Here is a 17,213-nt window from a genome sequence, read left to right as displayed (position 1 = left end):
ATTAAATAATTGACTATCGGTTTTCTCGGCTCCACGTTGCCTGATGGAAAATGGATTAAAATTATCACTATAGGAATAAAATAGCAGTAGATGTATGTTTGGAGTCTTAATTACCACAGTATCATAATCATTCGGAATCAGACTGGCGCCACGCACACGCAACACAGCCATCAAAAACCTCAATCACCAACCCCCCGATTCAACCCTTCCCACATCAAAAACCAGACTCAAACCACCATTCCATCACAACTTATACCCACTTAAACATTCCAAGACATCAGTTTCAAGTTCAAGTCTTAATTCTCATCTATAGTTTGAACTGCCCTCTCCCGCAAACAACTCAACCAGCGAACTGAGCAAGTTTTTGACGACGTCGGGTCTGGAACCCCACCTCAAACGACAGGTCTGTTTTTTACATTTCATAGCCGATCGCCGCTGTACTTTTTCCCACTGTATTAATTCCATGGAAAGTCTACAGGATGAAGCTCCAAGGTCCAGGATTATACTCTGATATTATTATTATTATTATGAAAATTGATACAGCATCTGGAGAGGCATTTCTAATAATTAGGAGTCAGTTCTAACTAACGATGGCCTTGAACAGTGGCACCTCAACGTAATATCTCCAATTCCTGGACCTGAATTAGCAGACCAAAATAGGAAACATTCCCACTCAACCATGATGCAATGTTCACATTTTACTGAAACACACAGTCAACAACAAACACCCAAAACAGATTATAAAATAATTATTCTCAGACAATCATGACGCAATGTTAAAGTCACATTTGGTAATTGTCAAAGACCAGTATTCTCACTTGGTGTATCCAAACATATGCATCAAATAATAAACCTGTAAAAATTTGATCCCAATTCGTCATCGAAGTTGCAACAAAATAGTGAAACACCCTTACTGCACACATTTCTTTACCTTCAGTTGCCTAAAAAGGCTTCACCATGAAGTCTTTCTCATATTCAAATAAATTATTTTAGTGTGAAATTCGCTCTTTCTCAAAACCTGTGTTACTTCAGAGGGTGTCGTTTCTCGCAATGTTTTATACTATCAACAGCTCTCCATTACTCGTTACCAAATAAGTTTTTATGCTAATATATATGTTGAGTAATTATCAAATGTGTTCAGTGCATTTAACATTCTACTGGAAAACCAGGTCAACAACAAACACCCAGTCAATTCCATGAGGAAATAACAAACTACATTATCATTTTGATAACATTTTAGACTCAATACTTGACGGATGTGTTGGCATGTTTCCAATTTGATTGTGGCCTGACTCATATACTTTTTCGAGAAATTAAAACATTTCCTTGAAGGAAATTACGATATCCATATTTTGATCATTTTAGTTTGTTCACTATTGGTAATTGTCAAAGACCAGTCTTCTCACTTGGTGTTTATATCTCAACATGCATCAAATAACAAACCTGTGACAACTTGAGATCAATTGTTCGTCGGAGTTGCGAGATAATAATGAAAGAAAAAACACCCTAGAAAATTCGTGGAAAATTACTTCATTCTCAAAAACTACATTACTTCAGAGGGAGCCGTTTCTCACAATGTTATATACTATCAACAGCTCCCCCCATTACTCGTTACCAAATAAGGTTTTATGCTAATAATTATTTTGAGTGATTACCAATAGTGTCCACTGCCTTTAAAGTCTGTAACATTAGTCCAACTGTTACAACACACAATCGACTTCAATTCCCTCTCTGGATGACCCCAACCTCCCTGTCCCACCTGACGGCATCTATTTCTTAAACTGTACTTCTTTATACCTCTAGGCTACCTCATGGATAACGGGTGTATAAGGTCACGAAGGAGGGGAGACACTTATGAAAAACAAACATGGGGATGATGGCGTGTTGTCCCAACAAAGTCCCCCCTGAAGGTTGCTGATTCACACTAAGCTATATCAACATTATACTCTCACACGGTATGAATGTTGCGATGGGTAACAGCCAGTTGCGTACATACCGCGATCTTCAGATTTAGTAGATTTGTTTCAACCATGCCCTTTTTAGGGTCTCCGTTTTGGTGTGTGGAACAAGGACCGAAGCGCCTTGTCAAATGAGGAAAAATTGTACAGGCAACTTGGAGGCTACCGACTGCAGTAGTGCATGCAACAGGATCACTTTGGAAACACATCAGTTCTTTTTTAGCAAAGTACCTTTTTATAATATGTAGAAAACACAAATTTGTGGAACCAGGGTTTTTTTTCTTCTTTTTTTAGCTGTTTAAACTGACTTGGTAACGAGCATTGGAGCTGTTGATAGTGTACAACATGGTGAGAAACAGCTCCCTCTGCTGAAGTAACGTAGTTTTTGAGAAAGAGGTAACTTCACACTCAATATAAAAAAGACTTCAGGCCTGAAGCCTTTGTAAGGCATTTGAAGCGCACAAACTTGTGGAACCATTGTGTTTTTTCTTTCATTATTCTCTTGCAACTTCGATTACCAATTGAGTCCAAACTTCCACTGGTTTTATTTTATGCATATGCTGGGATTGGGATATATCGATTGAGAATACTGGTCTTTAACAATTACCGAAGGTGTCCAGGACAGCAATTAGACTGCTTTACATTTCTGTTCTTCCTCCATGAAGTACCATTGCTCATAGTGGTCTATATAACATTGTGACTGCAAGGTCAACCCGATATATGTTAAGAAGGGAATTCAAGTCTGCATCAGTAGTAGTACCGCAACAATGCCAGATGGTCGGCTGATTGCTGCCTCCCCTTCCAAACTGAAAATGATCTCCATCTACCAAGAGGACTGAATCATCCCATGTCATACAAATTCACTTAATAATTCATCTATGTTCTTTAGCGACCATTAGGCCTAGCTTCACTAGGGTTCAATTGTAATGAATCACCATTAATAATAGCATGGGTGGCTTTACCTTTTGGCGCCAAAATGAAGATTTAACTCCTAATAATGATGTTTATGTGGTGTATACCTTGTACCTGAGTTCTACGTTGTACATGAGATAATATTTTGTCATTACGCTGTTAATGATTTCTAATACAGCTTCAGTGAGGTTTCAAACATCCGGGAATGTCAAATGTCCAATATCGAAAAAGTAACGGTGACATTCACTGCACTAACCTACGTGAATGTCCAATGTCCAATATTGAAAAAGCAACATTGAGATTCACTGTACAAACCCGAGTTAATGTCCAATATCGAAAAAGTAACACTGACATTCGCTGTACAATAACAAGCCTATATGAATGTCCAATATCAAACTAAGATTCACAGTGATGTGATTTTGTTTTTATAATAACAAACTTTGAATTGAAATGTTTATGGGCCTTAGCTCCCTATATAGTCATAGTTGACCATTCTCATGGGCCATTTGATGCAGAGGCATGTTAATCCCCTAGATCGAAACAATATGAAAGCTATTAACCCCGCACGACATGACTTGGTTATAAAAACCTACGATTTCAAAGATCCGTGGACAAATATTGTCATCAGCGTGCGCCGAGCCAGACGCTCCCCGGCCGAAAGTCATCACCGCCCCCATGTCCACTAGAGCGTTCAAGCCCGTCCATGCTCTCGGAGTTCGCATCCGATATCAGCGTTATGTTAATGGCACCCTCATGTTTGTCATCGGGCTTTGCGGGTAGTGGAAGATCGCAAACATAACTCTAGCTTCTCCAGATTATGTCAAGCTGGCTCTTGGTTTTAAAGGCAGTGGACACTATTTTTAATTACTCAAAATAACTGTTAGCATAATACCTTCCTTGGTAACGAGTAATGGGGAGCTGTTGATAGTAGAAAACATTGTGAGAAACGGCTCCCTCTGGAGTGACGTAGTTTTCATTTTGAGACCTCAGAATTAGATTTTGAGGTCTCGAAATCAAGCATCTGAAAGCACACAACTTCGTGTGACAAGGGTGTTTTTTTTTCATTTTTATCTCGCAACTTCGACGACCAATCGCGTCCAACTTTTACAGGTTTGTTATTTTATGCATATCAGATACACAAAGTGAGAAGACTGGTCTTTGACAATTACCAATAGTGTCCAGTGTCTTTAAGAATTGTTGGGCATTGACTCTGATATGTCTCAGTTGTTTTCTGATTCAAGATGGCAGGAATGCTAATTTGCAATCAAAGTAGGAAAATATGGGACATCTGTTTCACGAAATCAATTTGATTTCGATTACAGGATCGTGCCTCATTTATTTTTAGGTTCCCCTTTATTGCCCCCCCCCCCCCCCCGAAGGAGGATTTCATTATCCTCATCTTAAAAGGAACATCAATTGAGAAAATCTCTCCCATGTTTAGAGCTCCTGATAGATTCTTAACGGAGAAATTCAAACAATTTTCCGCAGTGTATTGCTAGGAATTATCAACTTAGGGAGGCATTTCTGATGAGCATCATACTAGATCTTGGCATACGTATGTACTTTGACCCCTTAGCTACTAAAAAGTAAACCAGTTTGTTAAAATATTGTGCAGCCTGTGATATGTCAGAGAGCATTTAGAGACTCGTAATTACTGCATAGAACATTACTGTTGGATGGAATGGTTCTGTATGCGGTGCACTAAAACTATGGATGATAAATCGTTTCTGATGTAGCCAGGGTAGAAAAATTTGACTAGTCATTCATTAGTAATAAGAAACTAGAAACCTATCCATTATAATCAAGTATAGAATGAACTTTATCTTTGCACTATGCTTAGCACCTCAACATACATTGATCATGTGATAGTAATCACAACACAAAGTAGTAGGGAGGCATCTTCAGACAGACATTTCATCTACACTTAATTAAGACACTGAACACTTTTGGTAATTGTCAAAGACCAGTCTTCTCACTTGGTATATCTCAACAACAAAAATAACAAGCCTGTGAAAATTCGACCTCAATTTGGTCGTCGAAGTTGCGAGATAATAATCGTCACACTCACACTCAAGTTGTGTGCGTTCAGATGTTTGATTTCGATACCTCAAAATCTAAGTCTGAGATCTCGAAATCAAATTCGTGGAAAATAACTTCTTTCTCAAAAACTACTCCACTTCAGAGGGATCCGTTTCTCACCGTCAACAGCTCGTAATAACTCGTTACAAAGTAAAGTTTTATGCTAATAATTCTTTTGAGTAATTGGTGTCCACTGCCTTTAAGCAAAGCAGAACAATGAGTAAAAATCAAATTGTCTTAGGTTCTACCATCTTGCTCTACACTCCTAAAGAGGCTGGAGCTTCACCCCAGTGGTGGGGTCATCCTTACTTCCCCCTCCCCATAGCATGGGTTTAAGAACCACAATCATACACGTAGAATGTAGAAACACTTTGAGCAAACTGGGCGTGGCAGTAAGATGTGATTTATGCGTCCCATGACATCAGTAGCTTCCACAACAAATTAAGACGATGCGTTGAGATTGTCACCACGTGGTCATAACTCTTGCGCAAGACGTTCGCATCTCCATGGTTTAAGTAGGGTCTACTTTTATTGCATGAATTCAAGTGCTCTGACTTGTTAGGAATTGTACAATAGTTTGATTTTCTAGAAAGAAATTCTCTCCCTATCCCAAATGCAAAGTTGATAGCAAATACAAGTTGTATGGGATTTGATACTCTGGACACTATTGGTAATTGTCAAAGACCAGTCTTCTCACTTGGTTTATCTCAACATGCATAAAATAACAAATCTGTGAAAATTTGAGCTCAATTGATCGTTGAAATTGCGAGATAATAGTAAAAAGAAAAACACCCTTGTCACACGAAGTTGTGTGCTTTCAGATGCTTGATTTCGAGACCTCAAATTCTAAACTTGAGGTATCGAAATCAAATTCGTGGAAAATTACTTCTTTCTCGAAAACTACATCACTTCAGAGGGAGCCGTTTCTCACAGTGTTTTATACTATCAACCTCTCCCCATTACTCGTTTCCAAGTTACTAAGTAACTATTTTGAGTAATTACCAATAGTGTCCACTGCCTTTAAGGGAGTAGCATGGTGAGGTAGCAATGTATGTTTGGTTTGCAGTAACATCATGTGTATATCAACTTGCTGGGTAGAATATACAGTCAGGCTGTATATATGTTCATATTTTACAAATTATTACACATGTGATGTATAACATACGGTACAAGGAAATATGAAAGGACGAAAAATGGTTATTCCATTCCATAAACCATTTCTTATTTTGTTTATTTGTTAATTTATTTAAAGTCTATTTAAGTAAATATTGTCTATTGCAGTCTTTTGAACCAATTGAACCAATATCCAATGATCACCAACACATGGCGAGAACATGGAGAGGTTTGCGGCTTGTTAAGGAGGCTACGACCTCGGGGAATAAGTCTTTAGGGAGATCGGTAAAAAAACACTCGAGCAATAAAGAATCGTTTTGATTCAATCTTTATATCGCCGTGTTTTGTGTAGTGTAGAAAACAAACCAATGACGTCTATCAGCGTTTCTTGTTCAGCTTTAAATTATGATTCGATTTTGAGCTTTTTCATCCATGGTTCATCAATGCACAGTTCCGGGCCTGGAATTACACGTAGGCTATGGCATATGTTGCCCCAGGTCATGGCCTTGGTGCCCCTACCCTTCAACAATGTATCCATAGACTTAAAGACAGTGGACACTATTGGTAATTACTTAAAATAATTATTAGCATTAAACCTTTCTCGGTGACGAGTAATGGGGAGAGGTTGGTAGTACAAAACATTGTGAGAAACGGCTCCCTCTGAAGTGCCATAATTTCATTTCATAAAGTCATTTTTCACAAATTTGATTTCGAGACTTCAAGTTTGGAATTTGAGGTCTCGAAATCAAGCACCTGAAAGCACACAACTTTCTACCTCCATGGTGTGACAAGGGTGTTTTTTTCCTTTCATAGTTATCTCGCAACTCAGACGACCAATTGAGCTCAAGTTTTCACAGGTTTGTTATTTTAAGCATATGTTGAGATACATCAAGTGAGAAGACTGGTCTTTGACAATTACCAATAGTGTCCACTGCCTTTACCTATTATATGGAAGTTTTCCTGCAAAATGAAAACTTTGGCCTTGCCGTCTCAAAGATGAAATTACATGCTTTCAGTTTTAAATTGAACCATATCATACCATAAAGCAAGGACAGAGATTATCATAGTTGTGCAGCGGGTACAGCAGTTAGATATAGACTGCATGAACCTGCAATAACAATAATGAGGGTTCGAATCCCCCAGCTAACCGCTGGTTTCACAATGACTAGAATAAATATTGTCGTCTATTTACTGAATCACAATTTATTGATTGTGAAATTCATAATCATAGACGTTAAACCAATGTGCGTAATGGAAAGATTGGCTGTCGCCGAGTTCCCTTTTGGGGAAGATCATCTGAACAACCAAACAAAACTTCTGTCACTGTAATTGATAACTCGATATTATTTGAAAACTGTACACTAATTTTACAGTAATTCTATATGGTTTTAATTATGATTACAATATTTTGATTTCTATGATTATGATATGAACACTTACCGGTCCCTTTGAAACGCTATGACTTCCTCCTCTCATATGACTCAGGCAGAAAGTACAAATGATTCTCGGCCCCTGATCCCCATGACCAGCTCGACCTACCATAGCTCGATGCATGCAAGGCTGTTCAATCTCTTCATCCCCCACCACCAGCAAAGTCCCAAGATGGCGGATATAACTCGTAGCTAATCGTAGAGTCTCAATCTTAGATAGTTTGCGATTCTTCGGTTCTGTTGGGATAAGATCTCGTAGTGTCGTAAAGGCCGAGTTGACGCTGTGCGTGCGGTCTCGCTCCCGGGCATTCGCAGCGACCCTCGGGTGATGGCCGTCCTCATCCGGCCCGCTCGTACTTAAACTCTTGGACTTTCGTCTTCTACCTTTGGTTTTCTTTCCATCTTGATCTGATCTGTCTGTTGAGCAGGAACTCTCACTCCCTGAGCCAAGCTCCTCGCAAAGTTCTGCTTCGGCTGCTGCGAAGACTTCATCCATTTTACGTTTCGACATGATGTTCACCTCTGTGTTTTCTCTTCGGCACTTTCACTGACTCTGCCACTCATACACGGAACACAATATTATTGCTCAGGAAATCTGACTGTAATGATTGGCAGTATAACTTGATGTGCCGAGCAACCTTTCAAGTCTGTTTTGTGATTATGCAAACGCAGTTTGTGCTCGCACCGTACATCTAGTCAACCAAGATGGACCTCTTCGAGATATATCTTGATAAAAATAACCTCAGAATTCTCCTTCTAAATAGCCCTGTCCCTTTGAGAGTTGAGCATGTAGCTGTGATGTACTTGATGGGGTCGTTTCGCTACACTAGACGGTAGGTCATCAGCCTTGTGCTTGCTCCTCGATATCCTATCGGTCACCTTACAACTCGTGGACTGACGTGCTGATGGGCTGGCGGGTTGTGCTTGTAGGTGCTTTCTAGCGGCTGTTGCAGAGCAAACAGTAGTAAATCACCACTAACCCACCACCAATTGGTGACAGTCTGGTTGACGAGGTGATAGCTCAGGGTTAATGGTATAGGGTGACGTCATATCGTGGAGGCGGAGACCGGACTTAGTGTAGTGCGCGGTGTTTTGAAGAATATGCAAATGAGGATTTAATGATACTCCATGATTGTGACTTGAGATCACCAATCAGCAACTGGAGTTTTGTAATAACGTTTCTGATTGGTTGACGTTAAGATTATACAAATGAGCATTGAGATTGTGATAACGGAATGTCATTCAAGGTCAAATTGTCATCTTTTGATACACGTTTACACACAAGTGTCAACCTGCAGTTTCTTTATGAAGTCATATAAAACAAAACTCAAAGTTCTGTGTACAATCATAGTATAAAAGACCTGAAACGAAGGTACATAAACCTGTAGACGATTAGTCTGTATTTGAGGAGCTTTCTGGTTACAAAGTTACACTGCGAGCCTTACGACCAAATCCCGTGAGATCTGGCCAAGACCAACGAGTTACCACGTGGATAAAAGAGTCTTCTATAATTTGACTTCCAATCAATCACACCTAATCTTTACAGTATACCATCCATAGTTATCCGACGTCTACACTGGTTACTCTTTCTCATGGTTGTTTTTTCGTCGACTGGGTGGAGAGAGTTAGAGTTGTTGATTATCAACCAGTCTCCGTCATGACAGAGAAGTTTATACCGTCCAAAGTAATTTGAAATGACGCGTCTTAAAGGCACTGGACACTATTGGTAATTACTCAAAATTATTGTTAGCATGAAAACTTACTTGGTAACGAGCAATGGAGAGCTGTTGATAGTATAACACATTGTGAGAAACGGCTCCCTCTGAAGTAACGTATTTTTCGAGAAAGAAGTAATTTCACAGTAAAATACTTGAATTTGATTTCGAGACCTCAGAATTAGCATTTGAGGTCCCGAAATCAAGCATCTTCTAGAAAACAAGGGTGTTTCTTCTTCCATTATTATCTCGCAACTTCGACGACCAATTGAGTTCAAATTTTTACAGGTTGGTTATTTTATGCATATGTTGAGATACACCATGTGAGAAGACCGGTCTTTGACAATTACCAAAGGTGTCACAGTGTCTTTAAGTTTCTACAAATGTAAGTTCATTCAATTGGCGCTAGTTTTGATTCCTGCAAGTTCAGTGTTGTGGTGAAAGCTGTGGCCTCGGGAGACATTTTGGTTGGGCTTAACCTCGGGGCAAAATAAGCTTAGTAATCAACTGTAGTCCAGACTACTTGTTGTTGATGTCTTTTATTTAGAACTGTTTCGATCGATGTCATATTATCAACTCCAGACATTCATAACGAGTCAAGATTTCTTGATTCAAATTTTGTAAGACTGCAGGATACAAACACAAACTCTACAGCAAAGATACAAAAACACCACTTAATCACAATGCATTAATTTTGTATTCAGCAATTTGAAATAATGCAAATGGCTCTGTAGGATCTGTAGAACTTTGCATGGTGAAGATACGATATAGAAAGGTTTGCGGTAACACCATTAGTGGCTCTGTGTTAGTAAACAAACTTTCCAAAATGGCGGCACCCATGCGTTGCTAACTAAATATTATGTTACTACACTTGGTGCAGGATGAAAATACTAACACCACATAACAGCAAAGATACTACAAAACCACTCAGTAATAAGTCATCTCAATTCATTTGTTTTCATAAAATATTGCAAATGGCTCGGCGTTTAGTAAACAAACTTTCCAAAATGGAGGCACCCAGCGTTGCTAACTTAAATTTTGTAGTTTATTTCTCTATGGTTTGGTTCAGGATGAAACACAAACACTACAGCAAAGTTACAAAAACACCACTCAGAAAATCAATCACAATGTATTCATTTGTTTTCAGCAATATTGCAATAATTGTTCGGTGTTTAGTAAACAAACTTTCAAAGATGGCGGCTTTCCAAGATGGCTGCACCCATACGCTGCTAACTAAAACAAATGGCAGAAACTTGTTTAGCATGATTTGTTAATTCTCACTCCTTGTGCGTACTATTTTCTCCCCCTAAATATATTTACCAACGTCATGGCTTTATTTCTGATGATATTTAGCGACATATTTCCCTTTTTTAATGTCTGCATTTCCTGTTTTGGTATTCCGGTTCCAGAATGTGAGTTAACCGTTTCAGGGTTATACGTTGGTGCCACAACGTCCACGGAAAACCAAAACCAAATCATTGAATTTCTAAACCCCAAACGACCATGATAGGGTCTTGCGTACTTTATGGAGGGCAGGGCAAAGCCTTGTGCTGTTGAAAGACGAACATGGTTAGAGTTGTTGGAATCCATTTAGGTGAACATGGAATGCAGACCTTTCTAGACAGTTTTGGTAATTGTCAAAGTGCAGTATTCTCACTTATACATCCCATCATATACCTAAAATAACAAACCTGTAAACAAATTGGCTCAATTTGGTCATTGAAGTTGCTAGGGTCGAAACGTCAGGCCGTTAACTATTTTTTGCTTTTATAATATAGGTTATTTTGGTTAGTAGGCATGTTTGCAAACAGCTCATTCAATTTTCACAAGCTTAACTATCATTAGCAAATTCCCATTGTGGTCGAACCCAACTTCGTTCATAGTGGAATCACTGTGAACATGGATACAAGGTTGATAAAGTTAATGAATCAATATTGTGTTCTTATATTGATCCATTGTAGACGTGACCCTGGGCCCCAATTTCATTAAGGCGAGCAATAATGCTTAACAATTTTCTGCTAAGAAGATCTGAATATTACAAGTCACAAATTGTACATGTGACTTGGAAGTTTGGCCGGTAACCTTATTCCCGTTAAGCATAATTTTGTTGTGCTTAATCAGTTGTTGTGCTTGAGAAGCTCTATGTAATTGGACCCTGTACTATAATCCACAGAAAGCCCGGTGTAACCTTGTGGCGGTTTGGTGGTTAGTCCGCCGGTTAATCTCCTCATTTCACCGGGGGTGAATTCCGAAGGATTTGTGGTCGTCTCGTAAAACTGACCAACTCGACCTACTTAGAGCGGTTTCTTTATGGGGGCGACCGCCAGTCTATGACGAGCTGATGAAAGATTTGATTATAGACTTCGCGGCATGTGGCTCGTACTCAATAAAAATGTTTACTCAACTTTCAGTAGTTTGTTTTGATGTCTTAGTCAACAGTTCGAAAAAATCTTCCTTTTTTTTTTCATTTCATAAATTTGCTTCGCAAAAAGCAATGCCATGTTCTTTGGAAGGCCTACCCGCTGTTTTTTTATTAACATTTTTAAAACTAAGTTCGGCTGCTCAAAGACACCCGTCGATTTCACAGAGAGTTGGGACTCGTCTTATCTCAAGTTAGGGAGAGTAATTCGTCTTAACTTAGGATTAATCTTAAGGTCTGCATGCTACACTGTAGGGTTGGGACCCGTCCTAAGTCCTAAGATTAGTCTTAAGTTAGGAAGAGTTTTGTGAAATCGACGGCTGGACACTATTAGTAATTGTCGAAGACCAGTCTTCCCACTCGGTGTATCTCAACGTATGCATTAAACAACAAAATTTGAGCTTGATTGGTCGTCAAAGTTGCGAGATTATAATGAAAGGAAAAAAACACCCTTGTCACACGAAGTTGTGTGCTTTGCAGATGCTTGATTTCGAGACCTCAAATTCTAAATCTGAGGTCTCGAAACCAAATTCGTGGAAACTTACTTCTTTCTCGTAAAATGTTAGTAAGTTACTTCAGAGGGAGCCGTTTCTCACAATGTTTTATACTATCAACGTCTCCCCATTACTCGTCACCAACTAAGGTTTTATGTTAATAATTATTTTGAGTTATTACCAATAGTGTCAAGTACCTTTACGATCTATGAAACTGCTTCCCAACCATGAAATGAAATTGTGGGCTTCGTACGTTGTGTGAGTATGGATGAACTAGTTGGAGTTCAATATTCAGTAATTTGTCAGACTTTTATTGGACAATGATGATTTACAGTTGGTTTATTCACACTCAAAGCATGTGGAGAAGTTGTTTTGAATTTTCAATTAAGACTTTACTATCAAAACAATATTTAGAACAATTCATTAAAGGCAGTGGACACTATTGGTAATTACTCAAAATAATTATTAGCATAACACCTTTCTTGGTGACAAGTAATGGGGAGAGGTTGATGGTATAAAACATTGTGAGAAACGGCTCCCTCTAAAGTGCCATAGTTTTCGAGAAAGAAGTAATTTTCCACGAATTTGATTTCGAGACCTCAAGTTTAGAACTTGAGGTCTCGAAATCAACCATCTAAACGCACACAACTTAGTGTGACAAGGGTGTTTTTTCTTTCCTTATTATCTCGCAAGTTTGATGACCGATTGAGCTCAAATTTTCACAGGTTTGTATGTTAATTTTACAAGAAGCACCTATCAATGTTCATTCTACAGTAAGGAGTGAAACTACCTCTTTCTCAAAAACTGCGTTACTTCAGCAGATAAAGCTGTTTCTCACAATGTTTTATACTATCAACCTCTCCCCATCGCTCGTTACCAAGAATGTTTTTATGCTAACAATTATTTTGAGTAATCACCAATAGTGTCCAGTGCCTTTAAAATTTTAACATAAACATGTTAATACGATCATTCTATGATAAGACTCATCAAGCTATTGTTTGTTAATTCGAAACAAATGTTTGCACATCAGATCGAATGATAATACAATAGTATTTAACTTAATTGAAACGTAACTCCGTGTCCCAGCTACACTCGATCCCCAACTCAACGTGTTGTTTACAACTTCATCATCATTATAGCCATAGGCCCCGTCAGCATGCTGTCTCCAAACTAATTATCACTAGCGAGGCGAGCTACTCAAGCCTGCCGTAAATCACTCAATCTGCACGGTAGGCGAGGACTGACGGCAACACGCTCAACAGCGGTACAAATTAAAACGGCTGGTCTATGGGATTTAGCGTGGAATTTGTAGTTGGTTGGTTAATAGGTACCATGGCCTTGTGCGAGAGTTTGGCTTTATTTATTAACTTTATTAATTGTTTTCATGCAACCAAGTTCATTGCTGTACTGATGTTTTGTTCATGATTTAAAACAAATTGTTTTCTCTCGCTAGACTTCAATCTGTCTCAGCTCTTAGATTCAAAAACAAAACTCGCCACTAATTTCCTCCAAGAAGAACTCGCCAATATGTCGTCATATCATTATCAATCCAAGCTTTTTTTCATATCTTGCAAGAAATGTTACGTGCAAATACCTTTGAAAGTTTGATTTAGCCATTTGAATGGGTGTATACGGGCTTACATATTGTTCTTTTGACAGATCAGTTCATTGCAACTTGTTGTCCATCATTCTAAATTAACCTGACCCTCCTCTCATTTTAGCAAGTAAGGTTAAGTTTAAAAGCTTTATGCCTATAGGTGTATCCAAGAGATCCAACCAAAACAGAAACATGGACCAATAGACGAAATCCCTTTAAAAACAGAACAATTCTTGTACTGATCGAAACGTCGAGTTGAAACCAACGATTATTTTAAGAACCACCCCAACTCATTGACAAATAGAGATACATGTAGTCATTACATGGTGTTAACGCAAACCTTTACTATATCGTATATTTCCATCATGTAAAGTTTTAAAATCCTACTAATTCTTATCGCCCCAAAACACGTACCAAAAATTACAAAGGTTTTATTATCATTTTTTCCACAGATTTTTCTTGACAACGAGGCCGTTTAATCTGTCATCTCTCTGTGTTTTAATTGACAACCTTATATAGGAAATCAAGCAAAGCTACATAGTGACCACACAAGCAATGTTTGAAAATGTCATATCTATTGCAAACAAAAGTTATTGCCCTGACGGGCGACGTTTCGACCCTAGCAAAGTTTGTCTATCTTGATATCATTATAAAACACAGGCAGCCAAATTATTCATGCAAGCGAAATCCATACCACATAGAACACTTCTTATCGCCAAAAAACATACCAAAAAAGCCAAAGGTTTTATTATCATATTTTTCCACAGATTTGTCTGGGCACTTAGGCTGTTTAATTGACCACCTCGTTCCCAGGGACCGTGACCTTAATACCCCAGACCAGGAAACACGCTAAGTACACATCGGAAATGGTCATAAATCAATTACTACCTCATACCTACTGCTGTAATAACCTCCTTTGTTTCCAATATTATTCACAGATGTCTTTATATATCCATGAAATTGTTACATATTTATTTGATTATTTTGTAAATTTCTCTTCAATTTTCCACCTGGTTGATCGTATGTACCTTTCTCGTTTTGTTAATGTTCTTACCATCGATATAGGACTAGGTCTATTTTTCTAAACTGCAAGGCAGGCACAAACAAAACCAGAGGGATCACGCTTTAGTAAAAGTAGGTAAGCAGCAAACATACCATGCATTATGCATTGCTTGTGACAAGCTCCCTGCTAATAAACCTTTTGCTTAGCAAATATATTTTCGTTAACATTATTTACTGCTGAAGAGTGAAGTTTTAAAGGCGAAGTTCATACCCTTGGTTTTAGGAACCGTTCGATTATTTTAATCCTATATATAAATGTAGACGTGAATGCATACTATACAACTATTGCATGCAACAATATCAATGCGGGAAGAACAATCCCTATTAGAATACACAATCTGCGGTAATGCTGCTCATCTTCAAATTTGGGGGCATACATTTTCACATAACCACATTTCTTCGAAGAGTACTTTTCATCTAAATGAATGTTTTATTCGTTCAACCTCTCCCCATTGCTCGTTGCCAAGTAAGGTTGTATGCTAATAACTATTTTGAGTAATTACCAATAGTGTCCAGTGCCTTTAAACATCTGCAGAGCTTCTCGTTAAGAAACTTTTAGAAGTCCTGATTTTTGTTTAGATATTTAATACTTGGCCGATATTTATGATATTATGTCTAAGCCTACATAGTCTATATATATAATGATGAAAGCCTCATTGCCATTTCTGAAGAAATATACCATGTGGGTTTCACCTATGAAGGGTCTGTATAACACTTGCAGTACCTTTCAAGTGGAGTGAACAAGGACTGATGACTTGACTTGACCCCTCTTGACCTCTAAGAAGCCGCTCAAGAAGGTACACCCCCCCCCCCCCCACCGCAGCTTAAAGGAACTCTCAGACAAAGAAACTTTGCTCAAAGTGAACAACGGCTCCCTCTGATTGTAAAATAATCGATATTATTATTTTATAAAAGTGTTGATGGATATTTTGATGATCAAAGCATCAGGAGAAATAAAAACCTCATTCACGGAAATCACGGACTTGGCTTTTAACTCAGCGGGAATCCGGACACTATAGCCCCGGGGTTCCAGCGCCTACACGCGGCGTGAAACTTTACGAGCTCACGGTCGGGGACTCTAAGAATGCCGTACTCCAAACAAGAAGTACTATTCACTAAAGATTGAATACGATTGCCCAATTGTTGGTTTCAATTACATTAATGGTAAATCATTGGATTTATGTATCACTTTGACTTAGTGTCATCATTTTTTACCTGTGGATGAATGTTGGGTCTTATTACAATGGAGGCGATGTAGCTTGTTCTTTCATGTTAAAGTTGAAGTCTGATAAATTTCCACAGGTGTGACTCTGGCGTCAGTAGACACCGATACAATATTTATACAGTTCTTTTAAAAAAAAAAACCACATCTTGCAACTTGCATTGTTGTACTCTCCTACGAAGCATTGCTGCTGTCATGGAGAGGATCCAAATTCCATGCTGTGTGCTTGTTCTGTCAAATTGTGCTTATAAGAAGGCGATATTGTCAATTTGTCCTGAGAGAGATTGGAAGCTCCATCGATCTTAAAGCTGGCAGTGCTTCTCTCTGAAGCCCTTTCAAACTCCTTTCACGTTGTGAGTGACCAGTCACCTCGGCACCTTGTAAGCTCGACACCAACAAACTCGGCACCTAGCAAACTCGACACCTACAAACTCAGCTCATGCACAAATACAAATATTACAGTATGGGTGATCAAGGGTTAAAATAAAAGCAACCATTTTAACAATTTTTAGATTCAAATTAGACCCAAATTCCTACCATCAAATCGGAAATGTTTGCAGTCTTCAAATTTGTATCGTTAACCCCAACTCGACTGATTTTAAAACCCAAGTTTAATATGATACAAAGTTATTTTAAAGAGTTTCAGATCATTTGCCGTCGTTTTTGACTCATTTACGTCTTGTTCAGATCATAATAGCACTTGCAGCCCGTCTGTACAGCTCTTTGATAGTCTTGCTTTAAGACGTTATAGCTGGATTAGTAAAACCTTAAAACCATAGGGTGCGGAGTGGGGAATCGCGAAAGTTGATAAAGAAACAACAACGTCTTGCACCAAGACTAGGTTTTCGATAACTACTGATAGTTATTGGCAACTTCACCGAAGTCCTGTCAACATTTTCACCAACAAACCCTCTTCACAATTCAAAACTCCACCAAGATAGCATGTATTAAATCACACACTTTCACCAACTCATTTGGGAGTATTAGACTGGGTCATGACCTATGACCCCTAGCCACCTGACTATATTAAGACTGGTACTTAAATGACAAAGTAGACAGGTGGATTTGTCAAGTGTTGTCCTTGTGGACCAATCAAATTGCAGAAGTAAAGACCAACAGGTGCCAGACTAGACAGCTGTGGTACTTTGGTAGGGCAATGCAATGGCACTCGAGGAGTCTAATTATGCGCATAAATTTGAATAATTTGTCATT

General features: G+C 38.6%; 1 protein-coding gene across 1 annotated transcript in view; it reads right to left on the bottom strand.

Annotated features, from left to right (window-relative positions):
• LOC139949020 (basic helix-loop-helix transcription factor scleraxis-like) overlaps positions 1-8,397 on the bottom strand; it is a 28,085-nt gene extending 19,688 nt beyond the window's left edge. Inside the window, exon 1 of the mRNA XM_071947411.1 lies at positions 7,503-8,397. Coding sequence (XP_071803512.1) covers positions 7,503-8,003 — 501 coding nt within the window. The 5' untranslated portion in view covers positions 8,004-8,397. The remainder of the gene's footprint in view (positions 1-7,502) is intronic.
• Between the last annotated feature and the right edge of the window lie 8,816 nt (positions 8,398-17,213).

The sequence above is a fragment of the Asterias amurensis genome, chromosome 16, assembly GCF_032118995.1.
Source record: "Asterias amurensis chromosome 16, ASM3211899v1".
NCBI classification, from domain to species: Eukaryota; Metazoa; Echinodermata; class Asteroidea; order Forcipulatida; family Asteriidae; genus Asterias; species Asterias amurensis.
This window is presented reverse-complemented; position numbering and strand designations above follow the sequence as displayed.